Genomic DNA, 25,327 nt, shown 5'->3' on the forward strand with positions numbered 1-25,327 from the left:
CTGGGTTAACCTTTGATTGTCATGTGGACAAGGTGTTTGAACAAATATAATGACCAATTTCAGGGTATAATGCGTCACCACTCGCCCCTTTCCGTAACCTGCAAGAAGACTCGTCCCCCTCTCGATGCTTGTTAGGTGCGAAAATACGACAAACCAATCAGAACGCGCGTAAATGACTGCGGTGCTTTGGTAAAAATAATCACGAGTACTTAAATCGTTTATGGCATTATGTCATTGTTTAAAACATCATTAAAAATTTATATTGTTATATTGAAAGTACAAAGAACTTAGCTAACAGGATTTTGCTGCCTATTATGGTGTTCATGCGATTGACGGTGAGAGATTCAAATACACGAACGTGCGTTTGTTGACATAACTGCTCTCATGGGTCCAATTGAGTGTATTTCTGACGATCTTGCGGGCTTGTTATGGAGATTGTAAGTGCGCTTCGACCAATTTTAGGAAATGTCATTATAATCGCTGCCAGTTTCAAAACAATAATATCGTATTTGTATGTAACTAATCAACCTTAATCTTTAACATTCCCAGGGCTTATAATTCATAGCTCTGGGGATATTTCAGTCTGACTGTTTTTTGGTCATTTATACTTTTTTCAGCGAATTCATATAAAATTCCACCAGGGGTGTGACAGCAAGGTTACATGAATGTTCAGTTTGAGAAATATTTTAAAGTCATTTTTGAGTATCTGCTTTGGGATTTAATGTAGCTGAAAAAATGTTATTTTATTTGTATATTCAATAAGACAATTCCCATTTGTGATGATTAAACCCTATTAAGAAAATTAACATAATTGGAAATATAAGCTGAACAGCTGGTAATAATTACATTAGAATATGTGTTTAACAAATATGTTTTTCTCCTTCTTTTAGTTGTATCAAAGAGGTTTAATTCTTTAAAATAAATAAGTAACAAAACCCTCAAAAAAAACAACCTAACAATACAATGTACATGTGCTTTGGTGATTTTTAGAAACATTGGAATCAGACAGGGATAGAGTTATCGTTCTTGTTTAAAGTAGTTCTGATGTTCATGTGCCAATATGAAATCCTTGCAGAGGGGCACGAGTCGCTATTCGGCTTGTCCCGGAATAACACGAGTTGGTCACGAATGGTGCATCAGATGTACAGAATGAACACAGAAGAATTATACATATAGTATTCATTGTACCAACTTTGTGACAAGAAATAGAAAGGTCCTACTATTGAAGCAACTATTAAATCTCATTGTAAACTATGCTACACCATTTTGTTACTTTACATGACCCTCATAATTAATTACTTAATGAGAATATTTATATCTTGCTCATAGCTCAAGATCTGATCATTATTACTCCGGATAACCCAAGCTGCCTGTTAGGGGCTAGACGGTTAATAGTCTCACGACTTTTTTCACCAGTACCCATTTTCTATTGGGTGAACAAAGGCAATTTTGGACAAACTCACTTGCCTAAGGTGAGACCACGTGTATCACATGTGTTTCATTGTGGGACACGACTGAAGTCCTAAAAACTCTCAGGAGTCATTGTCACACACAGTCAACCATCGGAGGACTCTCCACGCCCAATGTTGCTTAACTTCAACTGATTTGTGACCTGAGCTCTATGCACAGGACCACGCGCCTCAATGTATATTAGTAATCATTATTCCTCTGGCCCCTGTTTTTTGTAGTGAGTGAGTTTAGTTTTCACTTTTAGCAATATTCCAGCAATATCATGGTGGGCAACACCAGAAATGGGCTTCACACATTGTACCCATGTGGAGAATCCAAACCAGCCCTTCGACGTGACGAACGAATGCTTTAACCACTAGGCTACCCCACCCCTGGTTTCGTATTTCTAGGCAAAACCCTGTTCTTAGGTATAAATGCACCAGATGCCATTGACAAAAATGACATTCCTCATCTATTTCAGGTCAATATGGATACGACTGATCAAGATATCCAGTCTGATGCGGAAGGATATTCTACCGACAGAGAAAGTTTTGTTGGTGGACATCCCAGGTATCCAAATCAAGGTTCCATAATTTTGCCATCAACAGTGAGCTGGCAACATAGTCAGCAAATGCCATTCAACAACATGGGAGCCTTCAGTGTACCCCAGTCTAACTTTACTGGCATCCCACCTAAATATGAACACTTTGATGTAGCTCTACTGTTTGCTAAAGAGGATTTGGATCTTGCTTTAGACATACAGGAGAAACTGACTAGTTTTGAACTAAAGAATAACATGTGGCCCAAAATATGCTTGTATGATGATAGCTGTTTTGATGCTTCCCAGATGTGCAAAGCTGAGAAAGTTGTGCAATTATGCACTTTGATATTTGTTGTTCTGACTGAGAATCTACGAGATGACATGGTTGTTCAAGCTGTGAGAGAGGAGGCATTTGGACTTACAAGACTAGCGTCAAAGGATGACTGTGATTCGACAAAGAGATACTGCATAAGACCTTTGCATACAAAATGTGAAAAAGACAGAAAAGGCGTGTACAAGACTCCCAGTGGTCTGTTATCGATTGACTCTGTTGACTGGTATAATTATGAGAAAAAATCGTTCACATACAGGCTGAAACAGCTTCTTGATTTCCATCTGCCATACAGACTAAAACGGGAAAAGCAGGACTGTTGTGAGAATTCTTTCCAGACAGCACAGATTAATAGATCAGTTTCCCCGTGATAAACAAAATTTCAACATGCCATCAGTGCAGAGACAATTTAACATGCAAAAGCGACCAGCAATGAATCGGTCACACTTAAGGGAAGCTCCAGGTACAGTTCATGGCAATCCACCACCAGCAGGAATGGAGTCAGAAAATCATGGACAGAGCGGAGCCCATGGAAACATCTCTGTTCCAAACATATTCCCCATCGAGCAGACATTGACTCCACCTAGTGCCAACACATCTAGCCATCCAGGTGATTTTGCAAATTATGCTCAACCACAGGGGTCAGTGGACGTGTGTCCTAGAATCGACCCTGTCCTCCCTGAATCAAGAAGAGAGAGATTTGAGACTCCATCTCATGGCAATACAATACACCATCCTCATAAACTTTCCAGCAATATACATCAGGAATCCTTACAGACTGATGAACAGGATGTGTCTCTCGACTTAAGCCAAATTCATGTATCTGAAGTCAATCGTGGAGGCCAGGTAGGTCATGGATCAGGTAATAGCAGCTCTGAGGCAAATGTCCAGCCATCCAGAAGCCCTTTTGGTGCCCGAACTGGAGGATCAACTGGTCCTGACAGAGGTAATACTGATAATTGTATAAGTGATGATGCCCTATACGGTGATGGCAGATCATCAGATTCCCAAAATGTCCCCAAACAAGACCATTCACTATCTGACAAACCTTCCACAGTCATTAAGCTTAGTAAATCTTTTTCTGGAAAGTTATCAGAACAGCCTACTTCAGCCTCAACTTCAAGTTCAACAATACTGAGAAATAACCTCCCTCAGTATCAGAGTCCTTTGAATACGACTGATAACAACCCTTCGGAGACATTTCAGCCTCTGCCTGAAAATGATCTGATAATAGAACCAGATCTAGATGAAGATGGTATTCAGACAAATGCTACAAAAAGTAAAGACAAGCTCTCTGAATCATCCAGTTCTCAGGGGGAATCATCCAGACTCACAAAGTATGAAGATGAGGAATGTACTGTCTTAAAATCACTTGATTCAAGCCAAGGCACAAACAGTTCCACTGACACAACAGCAATCAAATACTCAGACAAGAAGGAAAATGGATCAGTTACAAGTGACAGATTGGCTGATGTGTCTGATCAGGGATCTTGTCATAACGCTGGAGAAGGCAATGATAACAAATCTGGTGTAGGGTCGTTTGCTATCACAGAGCCATCACCACTCACTGCTGATCAAAACCCTGGTATGAGCCCTGCAACAGATGCTGCTACTGTAGGACCTTGTGATGACATCACTTCTGGAGAAAGACTCAGCAATGGAGCTGACAAAGTTCCTTCTTGTCAAGGACCTAATGGAATGGATGTATTTGATCATGGATCTTCTAATGATAGACCAAAAAATCACAGGGGTACTGTTGCTTCTGGCCAAGGACCTAGAAAGAATATTGGAACACTTGCTTCTGGTCCAGGAGCTGAAAAGAATCTTGCAACAGTTGCTTCTGGCCAAGCTGAAAAGAATCTTGCAACAGTTGCTTCTGGCCAAGGAGATGGAAGTCACCTTCGAACAGTTGCTTCTGATCAAGGACAGAGAGATACCCGTGGAAAAGATGATAATGGACCAAGTGATGGATCTCGCAGTCTTACTTCTGGTCAGGAACCAAGCGATGACATTGACACAGTTGGTCCTCATCAGGGACCAAGTAATGGATCACCTAGCCCTCCTATTGCCCCTAGGACACCAGGAGATGGCCAATCTCTGACAGATCAAAAAGTAACAAAAAGTCTGGCAACTCAAACATCCAACTCAGATGAAAGCAATACAGTGTCAGTGAAGACACACATGACCTCTGGATCTGCAAAGCATGGTGTACTGGACAATGTAACTAAACCACTGGAGACTGATTCTGCTTTGTCTGACAAACTTAAGACCCCACTAGCTAAACAGAACAATGAAGAGGTGAACAAGGTTCTAACACATGAGCTAAAAACCGATGGACCAGCTTACATATCTGCCACAAAGTGTGCAGCACCAAATGTGCTCAAAACTTCAACAGAAGGTAATGGACGAATCATTAGTGCAATTAGTTTATTTCTGTTGTCAAAAAATATACTTTATGAGGTTTTATATCTAATGTAATATTGTTTTACAATACAAACTAAACTAAAAATGACCTCAATTGCAAAAATATTGTGATTGTTTAATATCTACCACTACTCTCTTACAAATCAATTTCAGTAGTTGTAATACTTAGTTCAATGAAAAGTCCGATTTCTGACATGCAAAAATAATAGAACTGAGATGTTCAGAAAAAGAATGGACATAACCTCTTCCTTACTGATGACCTAAACTGCGTTGCCCCTGTCATTATTGTATATTTGTTATATTTGTGTCAGGGCGGTGGGGTAGCCTAATGGTTAAAGCCGAAGACACGGGTTCGAATCCCCACATGGGCACAATGTGTGAAGCCCATTTCTGGTGTCCCCCGCCTTGATGTTGCTGGAATATTGCTAAAAGCGGCGTAAAACCAAACTCAGTCAGTATATTTGTGTCATGTTCAATGATTCCTTGCAGTGCCTCCCACATCCCCGGTGCCGGCAATCCACTACCACTACCATGCTGGGAATCAGGGTCCAGGAATGTTTGATCCAAATGTCTTCACACCTCTGGGGCAATACCCACAGTTCACTCCGCTTCATGTCAATGGTTGGTCACATCTCATGTACAATAATTCTTAGTATGAACCTAATATTTATTCCATAGTCTTATTCCTCAGTGAACCCGTTGAAGATCCAGGTTAGAATTGGTCTTCAACAACCCATGCTTGTCGTAAGAGGCGGCTAACGTGATTGGGTAGTCAGGCTTGCCGACACATGTCATCTTATCCCAATTGCGTAGTTCGATGCTCAACATTCCTCAGTTTGATCTTATCACTGTGACAAGTCTATGTAAAAAATCTGAGCCGTGATCATGAAGATCATCATGCTTATCAATATGATCACTTACTGAGGTGAGGTGAAATTTGGTTTAACGTCGCGCTCGAGAATATTTTTGCTCATATGACGACGTGCATGCGTGTGTTGTAGGTGCGGCTGCTTGTACTAGCCCAGACTGAAGCTGGTTTTATAGTGCTAGCCCACTGAGATACCATGCCGCAGTGAAGCATGAATACCCCACTCAGACACATTAAACTGACTCTGAGCCGACCAGTCCTTGTTGTACCCATTAATGCCGAGTGCCAGGCAGGGACCAACAAGTACCATATTTTAACGTCTTTTGGTATGGCGCTGTCGGGGATCGAACCCGTGACCTTCCGCTCTCCGGGCAGACGCTCTAGCCACTACACCACGGAGGCGGTCATGATGATCACTTACTGGAATGGGAGCCAGGTATTAATAGTTCCTAAGCAGTAGGGCTGCAACGAATACACCATGTGGCGAATATGATATGTATCATGAATATTGGGTAACGAATACGAATAATTATTCATGAATTCAATATTGTAGTTATGTGATTGATGAACAATATGGAATGCCCATGTTGACAGTTTTAATTTGTCACAGCAATAACCAGTGATCTCATGACACTCAAATTTGTTATGTAATAGTTATAGTCAACAGTACCATGTGCGGCCTTGGCAAACTAACATGACTTGCGCTACTGCAATGCTAGTACATATTCAATCCTTGCATATCTCACTTTCCAAAAGTACACAAGGGTTCAAGTAAAACATGCTCCCTTGAATTTTTTTTGTAAATATTCGTTAATATTCGGTTCTGGTGACCACGAATAACGAATTGAATTCATGAAGGGCTACGGTTCGATTCACCGAATATGCGAGTGAATCGTTACAGCCTTACTAAGCAGTATCAGAAGAAATAAATCATGTATGGTTTCTAAGCATATATTCATAAAACGAAAGTATCCCTTAATGTATTGTGGAAAGTCATGAAACTGTAATGATATGGAAACCTGCGTGCCATCTTTTACTGTAATCATTTGGTGTATTTGAACATTCAAGTGAGTGAGTATGGTTCTACAGGAATATCACAGCAGGGGGGTGCCAGAAATGAGCTCCACACATTGTACCCATGTAGGGAATCAAACCCAGGACTTCGGCATGACAAGCCGACGCTTTAACCAGTAGGCTACTTCACCGCCATGAACATTCTGATGTAGTCCAGAAAGCAGTCTAAGTAAACCTAGGCTCAGTATTATTCGTTACACTGCTTATACTGAGTCTAACAAACCCTAGTAGAAGGTCGTGTCAGCTAACCTTTTCAATAGATCAATCAGAACACAGCTTACCAATTCGCAAAAGTTGACTATCGCACATACCATTTGAAATTTTACCTCGAAAAAAGTATTGTACCCGAACAATTCTGAATGCTAGGTTCCGTATGATTGCTTCTGAGTGATGCAAATGGAGCACACCACAACAGTGAGTAAACAGTCGCTGAAAATAGCGTTTTTGTCAATATTCAAGGATGTCAGCTTGCGGAAATATTAACTAATGGTAACCATGTTATCAGAAAGCCCTAAAAGTATATACTGCAGGTCAAATATCTATGTTTTATGCAGATTTTCATTTGTTGAGACATCAGTGTCAGTGACTGAGGAATTTTGTGTATAAATCCCGCCAAACCCTAAACAGTAGCCATTGTCTGATTGGTTAAGTCCGTTTGGCAGTCTCGCATTTGATTGGACGGTCATAGGTCCCTCAAAGGTTAGCTGACACGATCTTCTACTAGGATTTGTTAGACTCTGTATAGCAGTGTAACGAATAATGCTGAGCCTAATATACCTAATACTGAGTTTACTTAGACTGTCCAGAAAGAATCCATCTCCTATTACTTCATTTGAAGATCCGGGATACAATAGGTCTTCAGCAACCCATGCTTGCCACAAAAGGCGACTATGCTTGTCGTCAGAGGTGACTAATGGGATCGGGTGGTCAGGCTCGCTGACTTGGTTGACACATGTCATCAGTTCCCCATCGCGCAGATCGATGCTCATGCTGTTGATCACTGGATTGTCTAGTCCAGACTCGATTATTTACAGACCTCCGCCATATAGCTGGAATATTGCTGAGTGCGGCGTAAAACTAAACTCACTCACTCATTTGAAAAGTTGATAAGCAGAAGTGCTCCTGGGTATCCCATTTGTCATGATGGGTTTCTATTGGGGATCAGATGTCAGACATTCTGTCAACTTCTAGTCTGCAGTGATTAAAATTGATTTTTACTAGTCATGCTTCCTTTTGTGTTAGAATACACATTTTCACATCAAGTGGAAACTGCTTGATGTTAGATATTTCAGAGCAGGTATCAAAGGAAAAGCTACATTTGGATGCATATTTGTCATGATTATTTGAGTAGTAAACTTGAAAAAGTTGTTACAATTTATTTTGTGATATTTGACTGACAAAATATGGGATGGAGAATGTCTTCATGCAAATAGTATTTTAACAAGTGTGTCATCTTGTTTCGTTAGGTTTGGTTGTTTGTTCAACTCTGCACTCAGCAATATTCCAGCAATATGGTGGTGATCTGTAAATAACTGACTTTGGACCAGACAATCCAGTGATCAACATCATGAGCAGTTGGGATACTATGACATGTGTCAACCAAGTCAGCGAGCCTGACCACCCAATCCTGTTAGTCGACTCTTACAACAAGCATGGTTTGCTGAAGACCAAACCTAACCCGGATCTTCACGGGTGTGTCATTGATGCAGAAAAACTCACTATGAACCGACGCACTGGTGTATCCTAAATACACATAATTTTCACACGCCACCACGATATAGCTGGAATAATGCTTCATAAATCATGGCTAGCCCAGAGGTCTGTTCTTTTTTCAGCTATAAATCCCTGTGTTGGTTTCAGAATTGCAATCCTCCAAATAAACTGACATGCTGTAATATTTGTGAAATTGTTTTTGGAATGGTTAAGACCCAACTCATTTTCTCATTCAACTTCATCACAGGTCCACCACCTTACCCTGGCCACCCAGCTGCACCTCCAGCACAGAACCCTCAGCAACGTGGACCTGTGAACATGAGTCAGCAAGCTCCCATCAACATTGTCAACTGCGCCAACGTGCAGATTGGAACAGATGGCAAGATGATAATCGGGTAGGTTTTAAAGAGCATAGGGGTCAACACAGGCATTCATTCTTGACTTAACATCCTTACCCTTGAACAGGTTAAACATCCTTAACCTTACTTTTTCAAGTCTAACTTTAAAACTTAACATTTAGGTGAACATTGTCAAATGACTTTTTAATTTTTAGTACATAAATTCTGCAAAAAATCTCACAGAGTTGGTCTGATGTTTTTATTACCGTATGATCAGCGTTTCATTGAGTATTATATGTTTAACAGTTTTCGGGTTAGATCGCAATTCATCGGTCCGCTTTTGAGCCAAACAGACTATAATGATATTCAAAATGTTGACCTTGATTTGATCTGCCATGCTACTAAACTCTCTCAAAATGCATTTCTTCAGATTGTAAACATCCTCTCCTCAGAAACCATTACACAAAAAGGTTGTACTTCAAATATTTTTTAAGGTTTCCATCTGATTTTATAGCAGGATGAAAAGTTAATTTATGTCTAGCTAGCATTGAGGCTTAAAGGTTACATGCAACCAAAAAAACAAACATAATTAAAACACAATTATTACTTATTCATGACATATAATATACATTGCTGATTATGAAAAAAAATTAAAAAAATTTATAAGCGTACAATCGCGAATCAAAAGTGCAGTATTTTTTACTTCCCTCGAAACGAAGCACCCAGGAGACCGAACCCAGTCAGAGCGGGTGGGTGTGCACTCAAGTGTAACGAAGTCTTTCATTGGCTGGTTCATTTGCCGATACGCTGAGGGCTCATTGTGTGTATATATAGAGATGATCTGTTTGATTGGCATTTTAGAAGTATGGTGAAAGTAAGATTCTTTATGGATAACAACTTCTTTTATTGTATATGATGCAAAGTTTCGGTATGGATTTTTATGCCGTTGTCAAGCAAGAGTGATGACGGTATAAGAATCCATACCGAAACGTTGCATCATATGCAATAAAAGAAGTTGTTATCCATAAAGAATGTCTATAGAGATGTTAGGTTTTGTAAATACATGTTCTCTGCATTTGCGTTCGATCCAATCAACAAATACTGAGATGGTGAACTACTGTGTGGCTGGAAACTGTCGTTCGTCCAAGTACAAAGCAGGACTTGAAACTGACAATCTGAGTTTGCACCGGTTTCCGTCCGATCCAGTCATCCGAGAAAAATGGATGCAGTTTGTTTGCAACCCACAGACATAATAACATGTCATGTGTACAAGTATCACACCTGCCTGTCTGTGTAATTACATAATGTGACAGAGACAGAACTCAGGTGCACGAGCCATAAATCAATGTATTTTGTTTATGGTGTATAGCCTGATAGGTGTAAGTTCAGATTGCATGTGGTCACTGATTGAAGTTATGTATTGCATATTGTCATAAGCAGACAGGCAGGCAGACACATAGGTGTCAATAAAACAGACATTGAATTTTGTCTGTGACAGAGACGGTTTATGCCCGGACTGTCGACAACAAGAAATAATCTGTCCAAATTACTTGTCGACAGTCCGGGAAAAGGGAGGTGATTTTCTACATGGGTGACTTCACTCCCAGTGTTCTCGAAATTAACAAACCACTTAAAACAGAGTGTGATATATATAGTCGACAATATAATTATTCAGTCAATATAACAACATGCATGTATCATGCATGTATCATATGTCACACAATATAACATATTTGTATAGCATTTTGATAATCCTTCTACTCCCAATATCACAAAATAATTTGTAAGCTCTCTGTTTCTTTCCGGATGTTGTTGCATGTTAAACTCCAAAATGGTCATCCTTCCACTCGCATAACGTAAAATAAAAGTGTGTTTTTGCAACCTTAATTCTCTTGCAAATTGTTAAAAAGACATTCTCTTTAATCAATGTAATTCATTTACTCATGATACGAGCATAGCTGTAGCCACCATAGCCACTTGCAAATCACTAAGCAAACATTCTCTTTCATTAATTAACACCGTCACGGTATGTTGACCACGCGATGTCGACACTCCGGGTTTTTTGTTTTGTCGACGGTTAGGAACATCCTATTTTTCATTTGTCGACAGATCGGGCTGACACCGACAGAGACTGCTTATCACAATCAACATATTTTTCTGTTTCCATAGTCATATATTAAAACATTTCAGTTTTCAAGCTGAGAAATGTTTAACAATGAAATTAGTATTTCTAATGCTACACTTTCTTGAGAACTTGGTTTGCAAATCTGCAACCAAGTATGAGACCAGTGTATTTTTATTACTGCAGACCCAAGATGCTAATCACAAGAAGCATCTTTTGTTCTCCTACTTCGACCACAGCGATAATCTTTGCACGCATCACTTGCTGAGTTTTTACGAGTTGCCTTCCCGGTTCAAGCCCACTCTCCTACCCAGAGTTCTATGCGGCAAGCCAGCATAGTACCTCTGCCACAGACCAGAAACATATGACGATTTGTCACATCTTGCACCGTCCATTCAATTTAATGTACATATGTCTTAACTCTTTTATATTTGACGAGTCTACACATCTAATTAATTATCTTGGATAGAATGGTTTAGTTTCACTGAGAAAATATCCTCAAACATGTAACACTTTTTCGATTTGCGTAGCGATCCTTTGTTTACATAGGTTGTACGACTCCACGTGCTGTCATCGAAGCCGATGGAGAGCAAAGGATGCAGCCAGTTTGATATTTAAATATGAACTGTCTTAAATCTTCCTGTCGCAGTTGTGGAAGAAGATATATATAACAATGTAAAACATTGTGAAGAGTGCGCTGAAAAGCTTCTGTAAGGCCAGTCTCTTCATATTTTTGAATATGCCCGTTTGTTTACAAACAAGAGAAAAGTCCGGTCATGTGATATGCAAATTAGCTTGTGGCAGTGATGTTATGCTAAGTCATCACTGCGCGTGGTTCAAGCCACGCGAACCTAATCACTGCGCATGTGCTATGGGCGCAGCACAGCTGTTGAAACCCCTTTTCACCCCAGTGCTGGGGTGAAATTAATGAATCGTTTGAACTCCAATTTCGCGGGTTTTTTGTCGTCGCGTTATTTTTCAACTTTTATAAGTTGAATTTTCAATTTTGATAATTTGTTACTGTAAGTCCATACCGAAAGGTATCAGAATCTGCAAAGTTGTTTTGCGTTGCATGTGACCTTTAACGTACATGTTCCAGTTTTGCGATTTTTAATTTTTGACCTTGAATTGACCACAGTTTAGGATTTTGATGTGCATATTCTGTCAATACATAACAGTTTTGTGATAGGTGTAAAGGTCACAGCATAAACTTCCGCCATACTGCAAGCTGAATCTTGTTGTGGTCAATATTGGGACTTCGATGTGCATATAATACAAGAACTTTTGTGATAGGTGTGAAGGTCACAGCATAAACTTCTGCCATAATGCAAGCTGAATCTTGTTGTGGTCAATATTGGGACTTCGATGTGCATATAATACAAGAACCTTTGTGATAGGTGTAAAGGTCACAGCATAAACTTCTGCCATAATGCAAGCTGAATCTTGTTGTGGTCCATATTGGGACTTCGATGTGCATATAATACAAGAACTTTTGTGATAGGTGTAAAGATCACAGCATAAACTTCAACATAAACCATACTGCAAGCTGAATCTTGTTGTGGTCAATATTGGGACTTCAATGTGCATATAATACAAGAACTTTTGTGATAGGTGTGAAGGTCACAGCATAAACTTCGGCCATAATGCAAGCTGAATCTTGCTGTGGTCAATATTGGGACTTCGATGTGCATATAATAAAAGAACCTTTGTGATAGGTGTAAAGGTCACAGCATGAACTTCGGCCATAATGCAAGCTTAATCTTGTTGTGGTCAATATTGGGACTTCGATGTGCATATAATAAAAGAACCTTTGTGATAGGTGTAAAGGTCACAGCATAAACTTCGGCCATACTGCAAGCTGAATCTTGTTGCGGTCACTATTAACCATTGTTTTCAAAATGTAATAAAGTTTGATGCATAGGTTTTTGGGTCAACAAATGTGACATGTTCCATTTTTCATGTTTGTAAGATTGTGGTGGTTGACATTTCATTAACAAATTGGGATCTGGCTCTAAACACTGAAGAACAATTTGTATATTGTTTTATTTGATTTAAAATATGAATAATTTTTGTTTCTTAAGAGACCAACGTGAAAGGATGACAGAGAGAGACAATGAGGATCCTTATGACAGTCTGACAAGTGCTGCCCCAAACCGAGAAGATTCACCCCCTCCATATTCCCAACATAACCCAAGTTTCCCCACTTCCACCTTTAGGAAGACCCCTTTGACTCATGTTTCCATGATCCCCAGTCAGACAGAATCAAGGGGAGGTAACCCAGCATGTGGTGGGCAGGAAGCAGTTATCACTGATGTCTCACAGCCTGGGTCAGAGAGCCTTGAAAATGCTAGTGGTTTGACTCGGGATGGGCCACGTTCCTGTTTTCCCTCTGAAAGGATGACAAGTGAAGGGAGACAAGTGCAGACCGGTTTTACCGATCTTCAGCCACATTTAGGGAGTGCATCAGGTACATTCAACCTAATTATACTTACTAAGGGAATGGTGATGTAAGGTGTGATAATGTATACACCATGAAGACGTGTGTCAAGATGCCAGTTGTTAGATGATAGGTCAGTTCTCTGTAGGTGGTTGAGCTATATCAGGATGGGCGTTTGTCTCTATTTGCTTAGGGACTGGTTAGATTAAGAGGGACAACTGAAATGATGACAGTGAATGAGTCGGGGGAATGTCAAAAATTTAATGACAACTTTTGAGGGCATGAAAAAATAGTGATCCAGTTGTTTTATTTCAAATAGGAATATAACAGATGTTATATTTGGATTACACTTACTTAGTAAAGTACAGATTCTTGTACTGTTGTTGGGTTGAGTCCCATCCGGGATTTGAAGCCACACCCTCAGAGTCAGGCACCTAATCGCCATCACGGAAAGTCAGCTGCCTAACCCGCTCAGCCACGTAGACTTCCACTGAGCGTGTTAGGCGGCTGACTTAATGTGGTATAGTCTGGTACTTGTCAGAGGGGTACACAAAGTACATGAATTGAATGAGTGAAAAAATAGGCTGTAAACAAAATATTTCTAGAAGCAGTGGAACCTACTAAGATTACCTACTCATGTTGCCATTATTATAACTTATATATTTCTGAAATGTTGGGTGGCCTAGTAGATAAAACGTTTGCTTATCATGCCATAGATCCGGGGGTTGATTCCCCATATGGGTTCAGTGTGTGAAGCCCATAAAATCATTTCTGGGTACACCTGAAATCGGCTTCACACATCATACCCGTGTGAGGCATCAAACCTGGGTCTCGGTGTGATGAGCCAACACTTTAACCACTAGGTTACCCCATCACCTCCACAAAATCCATAATTATTCACAATTCCTTGTCAGGTTTGAGTGACATCACCAGCTTCACCGTGACAGAGCTTGGTTCTGCAAGTGATTTTCTGGAGATGGTACAATCAGAACTATCTGAAGACAGGGACAGTTCTCTCTCAGTAGGTAGTCATCAGAAATTCATCTTCATGGAGACAAATATAAATATCAGGCCTATTAATGTTTTGACAGTAAGGCATCATTAATATACAGGTTTTTATAGACAATGTTTTCCCATTGCATGTTAATACACACTACTGGTTTGCTGGATACTCCCTATTTCCACTGATGGATTGGTTCCAACGAGAGGGAAGCCGTGGATTACGTTGCACCTGAGACAGTATTACTCATGCAACATGCTCTTCTTCTTGTTTTGACTTTCTGGTGTCCCCCGCCGTGATGTTGCTGGAATTTTGCTAAAAGCGGCGTAAAACCAAACTCAAAACCTTTCATCAGCGTGCTTCTAAACATTACTTCAACATGGTCTACACCTTTCATCAGCACGCTTCTAAACATTGCTTCAACATGGTCTACACCTTTCATCAGCATGCCTCTAAACATTGCTTCAACATGGTCTACACCTTTCATCAGCATGCCTCTAAACATTGCTTCAACTTGGTCTACACCATTCATCAGCATGCCTCTAAACATTGCTTCAACATGGTCTACACCTTTCATCAGCATGCCTCTAAACATTGCTACAACATGGTCTACACCTTTCATCAACATGCTTCTAAACATTGCTTCAACATGGTCTTCACCTTTCATCAGCGTGCTTCTAAACATTACTTCAACATGGTTTACACCTTTCATCAGCGTGCTTCTAAACATTACTTCAACATGGTTTACACCTTTCATCAGCGTTTTTCTAAACATTGCTTCAACATGGTCTTCACCTTTCATCAGCATGCTTCTAAACATTGCTTCGACATGGTCTACACCTTTCATCAACATGCGTCTAAACCTTACTTCAACATGGTCTACACCTTTCATCAGCATGCTTCTAAACCTTACTTCAACATGGTCTACACCTTTCATCAACATGCTTCTAAACCTTACTTCAACATGGTCTACACCTTTCATCAGCCTGCCTCTAAACATTGCTTCAACATGGTCTACACCTTTCATCAGCGTGCTTCTAAGCATTACTTCAACATGGTCTTCACCTTTCATCAACATGCTTCTAAACCTTACTTCAACATGGTCTACACCTTTCATCAGCATGCTTCTAAACATTGCTTCAACATGGTCTACACCTTTCATCAGCATGCTCGGCACTTTGCCTCAGTGTACTGTAACATTGCATCAGCATGCTTCTAAGCAATGCCTAAGCAGGGTCTACACCTTTCATCAGCATGCTGTGCACATTGCCTTGGTGTACTATCATCATTGCATCAGCATGCTTCTAAACGTCACTTCAACATGGTCTACACCTTCATCAACATGCCTCTAAACGTCACTTCAACATGGTCTACACCTTTCATCAACATGCCTCTAAACGTCACTTCAACATGGTCTACACCTTTCATCAGCATGCTTCTAAACGTCACTTCAACATGGTCTACACCTTTCATCAGCATGCTTCTAAACGTCACTTCAACATGGTCTACACCTTTCATCAACATGCCTCTAAACGTCACTTCAACATGGTCTACACCTTTCATCAGCATGCTTCTAAACGTCACTTCAACATGGTCTACACCTTTCATCAGCATGCTTCTAAACGTCACTTCAACATGGTATATACCTTTCATCAACATGCTTCTAAACATTGCTTTAACATGGTCTACACCTTTTATCAGCATGCCCTACACATGCCATATGAGGCAACCATTGGGTTTCAGATAAAATTTACATGTGAAATCAGACTCATTTGACTTCTCCCCATTATGCTGAGCGGTGGGGTAGCCCAGTGGTTCCCAGTGATTCCCCACATGGGTACAATGTGTGAAGCCCAGTTCTTATGTCTCAAGCGGGGATGTTGCTGGAATATTGATAAAAGCAGCATGAAACTAAATGCACTCACTGAGTTTTTGCATCACACAATTTTTAATTTCTTTATCATGGTGTAAAACGGTATACTGAGGTATTAGTAGAATTGCGGTATTTTGCCTTCGGTTCAGTATACTGAAATGCATTCCTAAAATTCGGTATTTTCGGTCATTTCTATCTAGTCATAAAATAAAATTTCTGTTCATTCAAAATAACAAAGATTATGGTTACTTTTTTCCATGTTATTAAACAATGTAAGGTTTGGCTCTTGTGTCAATTTTCTGCATTATGATCCTATCTCATGTACCGAACCGAAAGCCTTGTATCGCAATACGTACCATACAGTACCGTACCATTGTAAAAGCGGATCGGTCCCTACAGATTAGTGTATAAACAGGGGATTGTGAAACATGGAGAATAGAAACCTATGAAGTACCGACAATGACATTAAGAGTCTGTCATGTTTGAGAAATACTTGGCCCAGGTTATCAAATCTTTATGATGATAAAAATTAAGCAATTTCTTTTGTTACGGTTAATAAATTGCTGTGACAAAGGGTTTAAGAATCCCCTTTGAACCAGCAAAATATAACACAGACAAGTCTAAAATATTCAATAATATATTGAGCAAACAATGAGCAAGATACATTGAATTACAATACAGATTTCTAGTACAATGCAATTGAGTCACAAAGCTAAGGTTTTGAATATCAACTCACCACGAGCCTTGGTAATTACAGTGAGATCAGATATTCTAAATGAAGCTTGTTTATAAATGAAAGCAGTCAGCCAAGAAGTGTCAGGATCAAACTATGTTGACAAAGGCAAACAATGATGGTAGGCAACTCCAGTGACATGAAAAGTCCCGTGTAATTCCGTGTGTCCGTTCGTGTGTGATTCCACAACAACCAGCCTTTATATACACTGACACAGATTCTAGAACATTCGAGGAAAGAGTGGCTGTATCATTACTCACTCAGTACTTTCTCGAACAGAAGTCAACAAGATCAACAAAAGATTGTCAAGGGCAGGTAACTCTGGAGCGCTATCAAAAAGGCGTACCGTTAAAAATAGCATTGCCATTGAACATATATGATGCGAAATGTGAGCCACAACCCACACTCAAAACTTTAAACATTGTGACCCATAATAACTATTACTTAATCAATGATAATACAAATTACAAAAAACACACTCTCGTAACACTTTGAATTGATATATATCTGCCATATCATCATATTACTCAATTTCTGATATAATCAGTAAAAATGTGACGATATAACAGTTCGCTTTCTGGGCCTGGATTTTCGAAGCTCTGTTAGCGCGCTAAGATAGTTGTAAGTGCCATACCTTAACATTAACTTACGACTATCTTAGCGATAACAGAGCTTCGAATATCTAGGCCTAGGTGTCAGTATAGGTCAAGATACTGAATGACTGCATATTCCAGTCCGGAATTGGAGTCAAATATGAAATCCCAAATATCAGAAATGTTTTTTCGAAAGATGTTTACGGAGCGTGGGCAAATATGCAATCTTTACAAACAAATGACATTGATACTGAAATTTCACAATATATATGGGCAAACGACAATATCACCGTAGATCCAAAACCAATTATTTATAAACATTACTTGAAGGGAAATGTTAAATTCAATTATGATCTACTGAACAAAGATAGTAATTTTCTTAGCTACGAGGGGTTTATTTCAATATTAAGACACATTTTTTAGAATATAGGGGTATCATCAACTCCATCAAATCATACTTACTTTCGAAAATACTAACTCTGTGTAAAGTAGAGGAGCCATTTATTCCTAATAATATACATATTCTTTACAAAGAACGTAAAGGATGCAAGATTTTCTACTCTGTCTTGTTAAGGAAACATACATTAAAAGAAAAGCTAAACAGCCAGCTTAAATGGGCAAGCAGGGCTCGATTTAGTGCTTTGTTACTAGCACTGGTGCAACCCAATATTACAAAGTGCAACCTAGGTATTAGTCTACTTGCACCAGGAGCAAGTCAATTATTGAGTGGGTAAACTTCTGAATAAAACATCTAAATATTTCAAAAGCATATTTCTCATATTACATATTGCCATAAAAGCAGTGCAACTGGTATTTGACTGGTGCAACTAGGTTTTTATCTTAGGTTGCACCTGGTGCAAGTAGGTTAAAATCTCTTAAATCGAGCCCTGGCAAGGGATATCAACGTAGATATATCAGAACAAATCTGGAAAGTTTTTAACTATGTACCTTTCAGAACAACTTGTAATACACAATTCAGATGGCTTCAATATAAAATTGTCCAAAGAATCATTACAAGAAGCAAAGATTTATTTAACTATAAACTGACACAATCTGCTTCTTGTACATTTTGTAATGTTACAATCGAATCAATTATCCACATATTTTGTGAGTGTGTACATGTGAAAACATTGTGGCAACAACTGAAAGCCTGGATTGAACAAGATACAGGCACAAGATTAATTCTGGATGCAAAACATATCATCTTTGGATATAAAGAAAAACGAAATGATGTATTAAACCTGATTATCATCGCAACAAAATACTATATACATGCAAAGAGATGTTCTAATTCGCATCCGCAGTTTGTTGGATTAAAGCATTACCTGCACACCCTGTATGAAATTGACAAATGTACTGCCTTTTCGCACTGCAACTATGGAAATTCTTCACCTCTTGGTCATGTTGCCATAACCTCTTCACATAAATTACAATAATGATGTATTCTTCTAGCCTACGGATTATCTACCACTCGTGTTCATACTTTGTATATTTTTTCACCACAAATGCAACAATTATGTACCCATCAAAAAGAAATAAAGTGATAAAAAAAAATGAAATGTTCCCAGTAGGACACATCTTCAGAGAAGTCTTTGTATTTGCAGATTTCTGTACAACTGGCAACCTTAATGTTGATTTTATGCAAAACACAAGCAATAGTTTTCGTCTGTTCAGCAACACTATCGTATAAGGGGGGCTTTAAAACAGTTATATGTTCCATGATCCAAAGAAGGTTTTACATTTACTTATATTTAAATAATTTCAGGGAAAAGGGGAGACAAGTCTACCTTCAGCCTGCAGCAAGCAAAACACAGATGACTCACAATTGACAACTGAGGACAGTTGTACCCCATCCACCCTCAACAGGAGTAACGACACGTTTTTCTGTGCCAACACGAGAAGGAACCAGGTCTACCTCAACATGGCAAAAACATTGTTACAGCAGTATGATTTTCAGAGTGAAGGCAAAAGCAGTTCTGTTGATTCAGAACTAGACTAGATTAAAATGGCTGTGATGATGATTAAATGGCTCATCAATGGTATGACAATTTGATAAAAGTTTGTGGTCCCGTTTAAGGATGATCGTAGCACCAAGAATATCACGTTGACTTGTGACATTTGTACCCAAAATGGCTTTGTGAAATGTAGCGGACATAACTTTCCGAGTCCTATGCTGGGATTTGAATCACGAACCTTCTGATCTGAAATCAGACGCCTTGTTCACATGACCAAAGAGGTTAAACCCATCAGCAAGCTGACTCCACACCCTGCTGCATACGCCCCTGTCAACAGAAGGCACATCCATGCAGCATAGCAGGGTACTGAGACATATTTTGATCAAATTTGAACATGCTCAAACCAACATTGGGTGTCAAAGTAGCAGCCATGCAATTTCCAGTCCTTTGCTAGGTTTCAAACCAAGGACCTTCTGTCCCAAATTCGGACACCTTGTCCACATGACCAAAGAGGTTAACTGGATCAGAAAGCTGACAAGGTAAGGATGTCATCTGTGGGATGACTCCGCGCCCGGCTACAGGAACAAGACTCTACTGTTCTGAAGTACCATGGGGCGTTCCTAGCTCAATGATTGGTTGAGCTGTGAGCTTTGTTATCGCCCAGCTGAACATATACCTGCTCCTCCTGTTCACAGTGGTCTTTGTTGATGCAATCATTGTCTTCACTTCTTATTTGGACTGGCTAAAAAGATTGATAATCGGAAATATCGTTGATGGGTAAATGTTTTAATGAATTTCGATATGAAAATTGTGGTATTGATAATATCATACATAAACTTTTGCGATGAAATATGGTTTGAGTTTATTCACACAATACACAAAGTTAGGTTTTGATTCATGGGCTACTGCTGAATTATGTTCAGGGCACTGTCTTGTTAGTTATCCATGCATAAATATGTCACTAGTCACTGATGTCATTAATTTGTTAATTCTTTCAGACTTTTTTGCCAGTTTTGCTCAGTTACTTTTCCAATATCTATCAATAATCGATCGATATGTATTTAAAGATTATTAATCCTTATGATCTGTATCGATAGCCAGCACAACTTCTAAGTGTTGGTCTTTTGGTGCCTTTATTGTATTAATATAAGTAATCATGTTTGTTTGTTGTTGAACGTCGTGCCACATGCCAAATGCTGTTACCCTCAAGGGTAATGTTAAAAAGATTGCTTGAAATGTGTCATTAAACTTTGTTTTCATTAATAGTACCAAAAAGTATTACATTTTGTTTGTTGACATATTTTACACTAAAAATAGAAATTCAACTTAAATATGCGGTTAATATGTGCTATATCAGTGTGCGAAATAGCCACGTTGCTAGTAAAAATCTTGTTGACTGTGGAAATTTACTGGCCTGACTGGATAGTGAATTTTCATGGGGTCATTTTGAAAATATATCACTCTCTCCGACTTGTTAAGTTACAATACACTTCTAAATCATGCAAGATTAGGGCCTGATAAATATGTCCATCGTATTGGCAGCTTAATGATGAAACCCGTGTCTACATTCAAATATTTCGGGCCATTGAATTATTTTGTGAGCTAGTAACTTTCAGGCATAGCTTGCCCGACTTGCTAGCAAAATTTGGAAAGTATTTTGCACACTGGCTATATATTTGATAAGAATAGGAATATAACTGTCAGTTTTTCAAGACAGAAAGTGAGTGGACTTCAAACCCAGGTACAAATTTGCGTGTACTGGTATATATTCTACTATTTACTTTGCTGATATTGTTGTACATTGCCTTTAAGAAAATCTTTGATAACAAACATGACCTTTTTTTTAATGCATCAGTTACACTTGATGAAAATACTCGGTGTTTTAATTTAAATATGCATAATTGTCTACATAATGTACCAAAAGGATTGTAATGTAATACTATCATGAATTAGAATGTTCTTAATTTTGACAGATCAATCTGATCAAATCATAAATAACTAAGACTGAAACATCTGATTGAACATAATACATACAGACAGAGTTAATATCAATGCAAAAGTACTTTGTTTCTCAATCATTGTTGAATATAATTGAAATATTTCAATAGAGTTGTTTTTGAAAGAAGATCCTTGTTTTTAGTGATGCTGAATTTTTATCTTTGTCATGTTTTGAGACTTGTGAATATTGTTCTGTATATTGGTTATGAAGTTTTTATATGTTGGTTTTAAGGACCATACTCCAATTTGGTATATGTACATATCCACATCAGTGAGCTAGCTTGCAATGAATAGGAATGTTTCAATTGTTTTCTACCCAACTGAATGAGTATGATTTTATGCCCTTTTTAGTGATATCATGGTGGGGGACACCAGAAATGGGTTTCACTCATTGTACCCATGTGTGGAATTGAACCGGGCCTTCGGCGTGACAAGCGAATGCCTTAACCGCTAGGCTGCCCCACCGCCCCTGTTTTGCAGCCTGAAAGGCAGCATACTTTTATACTTGCTCCCATGATGCAACATCGAGAAAGTGCTTAAAAGTGTATGCGCATATAGGTCGCACACTCTAAACTCTGGGTAGACTAAACACATACCAAAATTTATTCTTTTTTTATGTAGATCTTCAGTGATGATTTATGGATTCTTGAAACTGTTCATATTACAGATTTCTGTGCTGATGATAGCAGTTTTATCAAGCAAGTGGTTCCTTTTCTGGGTTGGGGTTGAGTTTTTTATCCAAACAAATATTTATACTTACTGAATTTCTTACATGTGACTAGTCATTTTCAGCTGGTCAAAATCATGATGTGGATATAGGTTAGATATACACAAATGTTAGTCTTTGAGACGTTTTCATACATTTGTGTTGATCATGAAAGTGAGTCACATTGATACTCATAGTGTCAGTCACTGGATTGTCTGGTCCAGATTGATTACAGACCACTTCCTTAAAGCTGTAATATTGCTAAATAAACAATAAACACTACGTCTTTGAAATGCATGGTACATGTTATACTGTGAGCTGGGTCGATATCCGCTTAATATTTCTATAAAAATCTGAATGCTGTCTCATTGGTGTAAAATGTTGCGGTTCCCAGACAAACTGTCATACAAAGTATACTCTCTCATGTGTACCCTGAAGTCTGGCTCTCCTAATTATAAATTTAGCCTACTTAAAACAATAGAAAATATCCTATGGGATACTGGCTTATATCATGTCTTGATGTCAGTTTCTCCAAATGTTTTAAAGGTACTGTTAAAAGGGTTCTAATTGATCAGTTTTATCAATCTGGAATGCAACAGTGAAATTTATCGTGTACATACTTGTATCGTTTTTACTGCTGCCTTATACAAATTCATACTGTTCAAATTGTAAATTATCTGTATGTTTTCTATGTCACAACATGTGATTTATGAGACTAAAGTTCTTCGTTTTCTTCGGAGAGGCTTTTAACAGTTGGAGCAGTAAGAAAGAATGTTCTAACACTGTTATCAAGCAATGCTTGCTGTTAGAACCTACACCAAAACATCGTTGTCACTGTAATAAAGCAGTTGTTCGTACATATATTGTTGTCCCTCCCTAAAAAAACACTGCTGATTACAAAAATATGTGTCTTTTACCTGATTCCTGTAAGGTTCATGTTGTTGCTCAGTCCTGTTGGGTTCATGGTGGAATATGTACTTAACACCCTATAATAGCAAAACCGAAATTAAGGACTGGTGGGTTAAACCATTTTTATTGTTTGTGATCATTCCTTCATGGAATCATTGCTATGCTGTCAGCAGTTACTACTACTAGTATATGGCTGCATAATGAAAATATTGCTAGTAGACTGTTTGTCCATTTGTGTATCCTTGCAATTTGGAGAATCTGAAGTAATTGTTGCTGGAACAACCAATGACTTTCTTGGAAATTATTGATCAAGTAATGGTAACTTCAAAATCAATCATGTATATATTATATCTGCATAATAAAAAAAAGTATTTATTCAGATAATTTTGTACTGTGTATCCCTGATTAGTAATTATTTTTTAGATATTGCTTATACATATGACAATGGGGACACAGATAAATTCCAGTAGTGGGTGAGTGAATGAGTATGGTTTTACGCAGCGTTTAGAAATATTCCAGCTGTATCACATTTGGGAACACAAGAAATAGGCTTCACACATTATACCCATGTTCATTCCAGTAATTGTGTTCAAATTTAGCTGTGTTCACCCATGATATATATTTGAGACCAGATTATAATATGTATTATAATCCCACCGGGTACCCATTTACTGCTGGATGGACAGATCATATAGATTCAGTGACTCTGTAACAATGTGCATGATACTATACCTCAACTCACACCACTTATAGTGCTTGTATCGTTCAGTATAATTTATTTTTGCATAAAATCTGTCTAATACTTTGAGGAGAATGTTTTCGAGATGTCATTCACCAGCTGTGAAGAAAGACTTTCTTGAGATGTACAATGTATGACATCAGGATCTGGATGAATGACTCAATGGACAGTGGGGTGTTTTAGGGACTGTAAATGAGATGGTTAGAATCCAACCAGTGACACATGGACCTTTTTCATTATTATAAGTAGTTACTAAATATAATCTTTGTAACAATTATACAGATAGACTGTTTGGGTTTTGTTTTTTTATGTGAGCAGTGGGGTAGCCTAATGGTTAAAGGGTTGGCTCGTCCTTCTTACGCCAGCAACCAAAGAAGACCCTAAGGTGAGTTCGAATCCCCACATGGGCACAATGTGTGAGGTGACAAAGAGTGCATTTCTGGTGACCCCTTGTCCTAAGCCGTGATGTTGCTGGAATATTGCTAAAAGCGGTGTAAAACCAAACTCAGTCAGTCAGTCAGATAGACTGTTTGGGTGAGGTTGCTTTTGTCCTAAGGTGAGGTGACAAAGAGTGTGAGCAGTGGGGTAGCTCTAGATGTTAAAGCTGCTTGCTCACTGGTCCAAGACCATGGCGCAGTGTAGCAGGCCATTTCTCGTCTAAACTTTCCCTTGTTCCCCATTAATACTGTAACAAGTACTTGTCATCTCCAATGGCATTTTGTATCTATTTTTCTGGTTGTTTCTCAAACTCCCTATACAGACCCGTGCCAGTTATGTTCGGACACCTGACGTGATCTCCATAGACTTACATGTTATTTCAGTGTAGCATATATAATTTTCATGAAGTGAGCTTTAGGATAGATCTTTGTAAAATTTGAAAGGCAAATATGAAATCATCTCTGATCTGCGCACATTATGTTTTCCGACCACTATTTAACTTATGACATCACATTTATCAACTTACGTATGGTTCCACAATGCACAATCCCATAAGCCGCCATGTTAAAGGGGTTCACGGCACTGTACATATGTTGATTAAATTGTTGCCATTCGATAAATAGGTTATGGAAAATTAAACAGAAATTATGTGATTGTAGGTAAGATGATTCCTCACAATTGTGCAAAATTTGACTTGGATCTTAAGAAAATTAAATTCATGAAAATTATTTATATCACACTAAATTAACATGTAAGTCTATGGAAGTACGTCAAGTGTCCGAATATTACTGACACGGATCTGTACCACTCTGGATTAAGGAATCACATCACAACTAGAACGAAGCAAATACTAATTGGTATGTTTTTACAGGGTGACAAGATCATAGTTATGTCTTGTTTTCGTTTCTGACTTTTTCAAGACGAACATAAACATGGTTGGAGGAGAAATGGCCTAGCTAGGCCAGAACCTCCCCCTTTTGATATAAGAACAAGGTTGGGGAAGAAGTAGCCTTCAAAGTTGATTGAAGGGTGGGGAAAGTTTGGCCTGTTACACCGGGTTCATTACCCACGTGGGTACAATGTGTG

At 38.7% G+C, this 25,327-nt stretch overlaps 1 protein-coding gene across 3 annotated transcripts; it reads left to right on the forward strand.

Moving 5' to 3' along the window:
* The first annotated feature begins 2,687 nt into the window (after positions 1–2,687).
* LOC124276537 (serine-rich adhesin for platelets-like) lies at positions 2,688–23,443 on the forward strand. 3 transcript variants are annotated; one of them, XM_046712170.1, is made up of 7 exons: positions 2,688–4,166; positions 4,242–4,719; positions 5,235–5,366; positions 8,648–8,795; positions 12,942–13,327; positions 14,212–14,318; positions 19,262–23,443. In XM_046712170.1, exons 1-7 carry the CDS (start codon positions 2,709–2,711, stop codon positions 19,493–19,495), a joined length of 2,943 nt encoding a protein of 980 aa, XP_046568126.1. In that variant the 5' UTR covers positions 2,688–2,708; the 3' UTR covers positions 19,496–23,443. The 3 variants fall into 3 exon arrangements, with proteins under 3 accessions (XP_046568126.1, XP_046568125.1, XP_046568124.1); XM_046712169.1 differs by having other exon boundaries at positions 2,688–4,155; positions 4,192–4,719; XM_046712168.1 differs by having other exon boundaries at positions 2,688–4,719.
* The last annotated feature ends 1,884 nt before the right edge of the window (positions 23,444–25,327 follow it).

This window comes from Haliotis rubra, unplaced genomic scaffold (assembly GCF_003918875.1).
Source record: "Haliotis rubra isolate DU_JTF1 unplaced genomic scaffold, ASM391887v1 Scf21, whole genome shotgun sequence".
Classification (NCBI taxonomy): Eukaryota; Metazoa; Mollusca; class Gastropoda; order Lepetellida; family Haliotidae; genus Haliotis; species Haliotis rubra.

Excerpts from the sequence above, each read along its gene's own strand:
- LOC124276537 (XM_046712168.1), top strand. The coding sequence starts at position 2,709 with ATGCCATCAGTGCAGAGACAATTTAACATGCAAAAGCGACCAGCAATG. Across the intron at positions 5,367-8,647 it reads CACTCCGCTTCATGTCAATG|GTCCACCACCTTACCCTGGC; the intron begins GTTGGTCACATC and ends ACTTCATCACAG. Across the intron at positions 8,796-12,941 it reads GATGGCAAGATGATAATCGG|AGACCAACGTGAAAGGATGA; the intron begins GTAGGTTTTAAA and ends TTGTTTCTTAAG.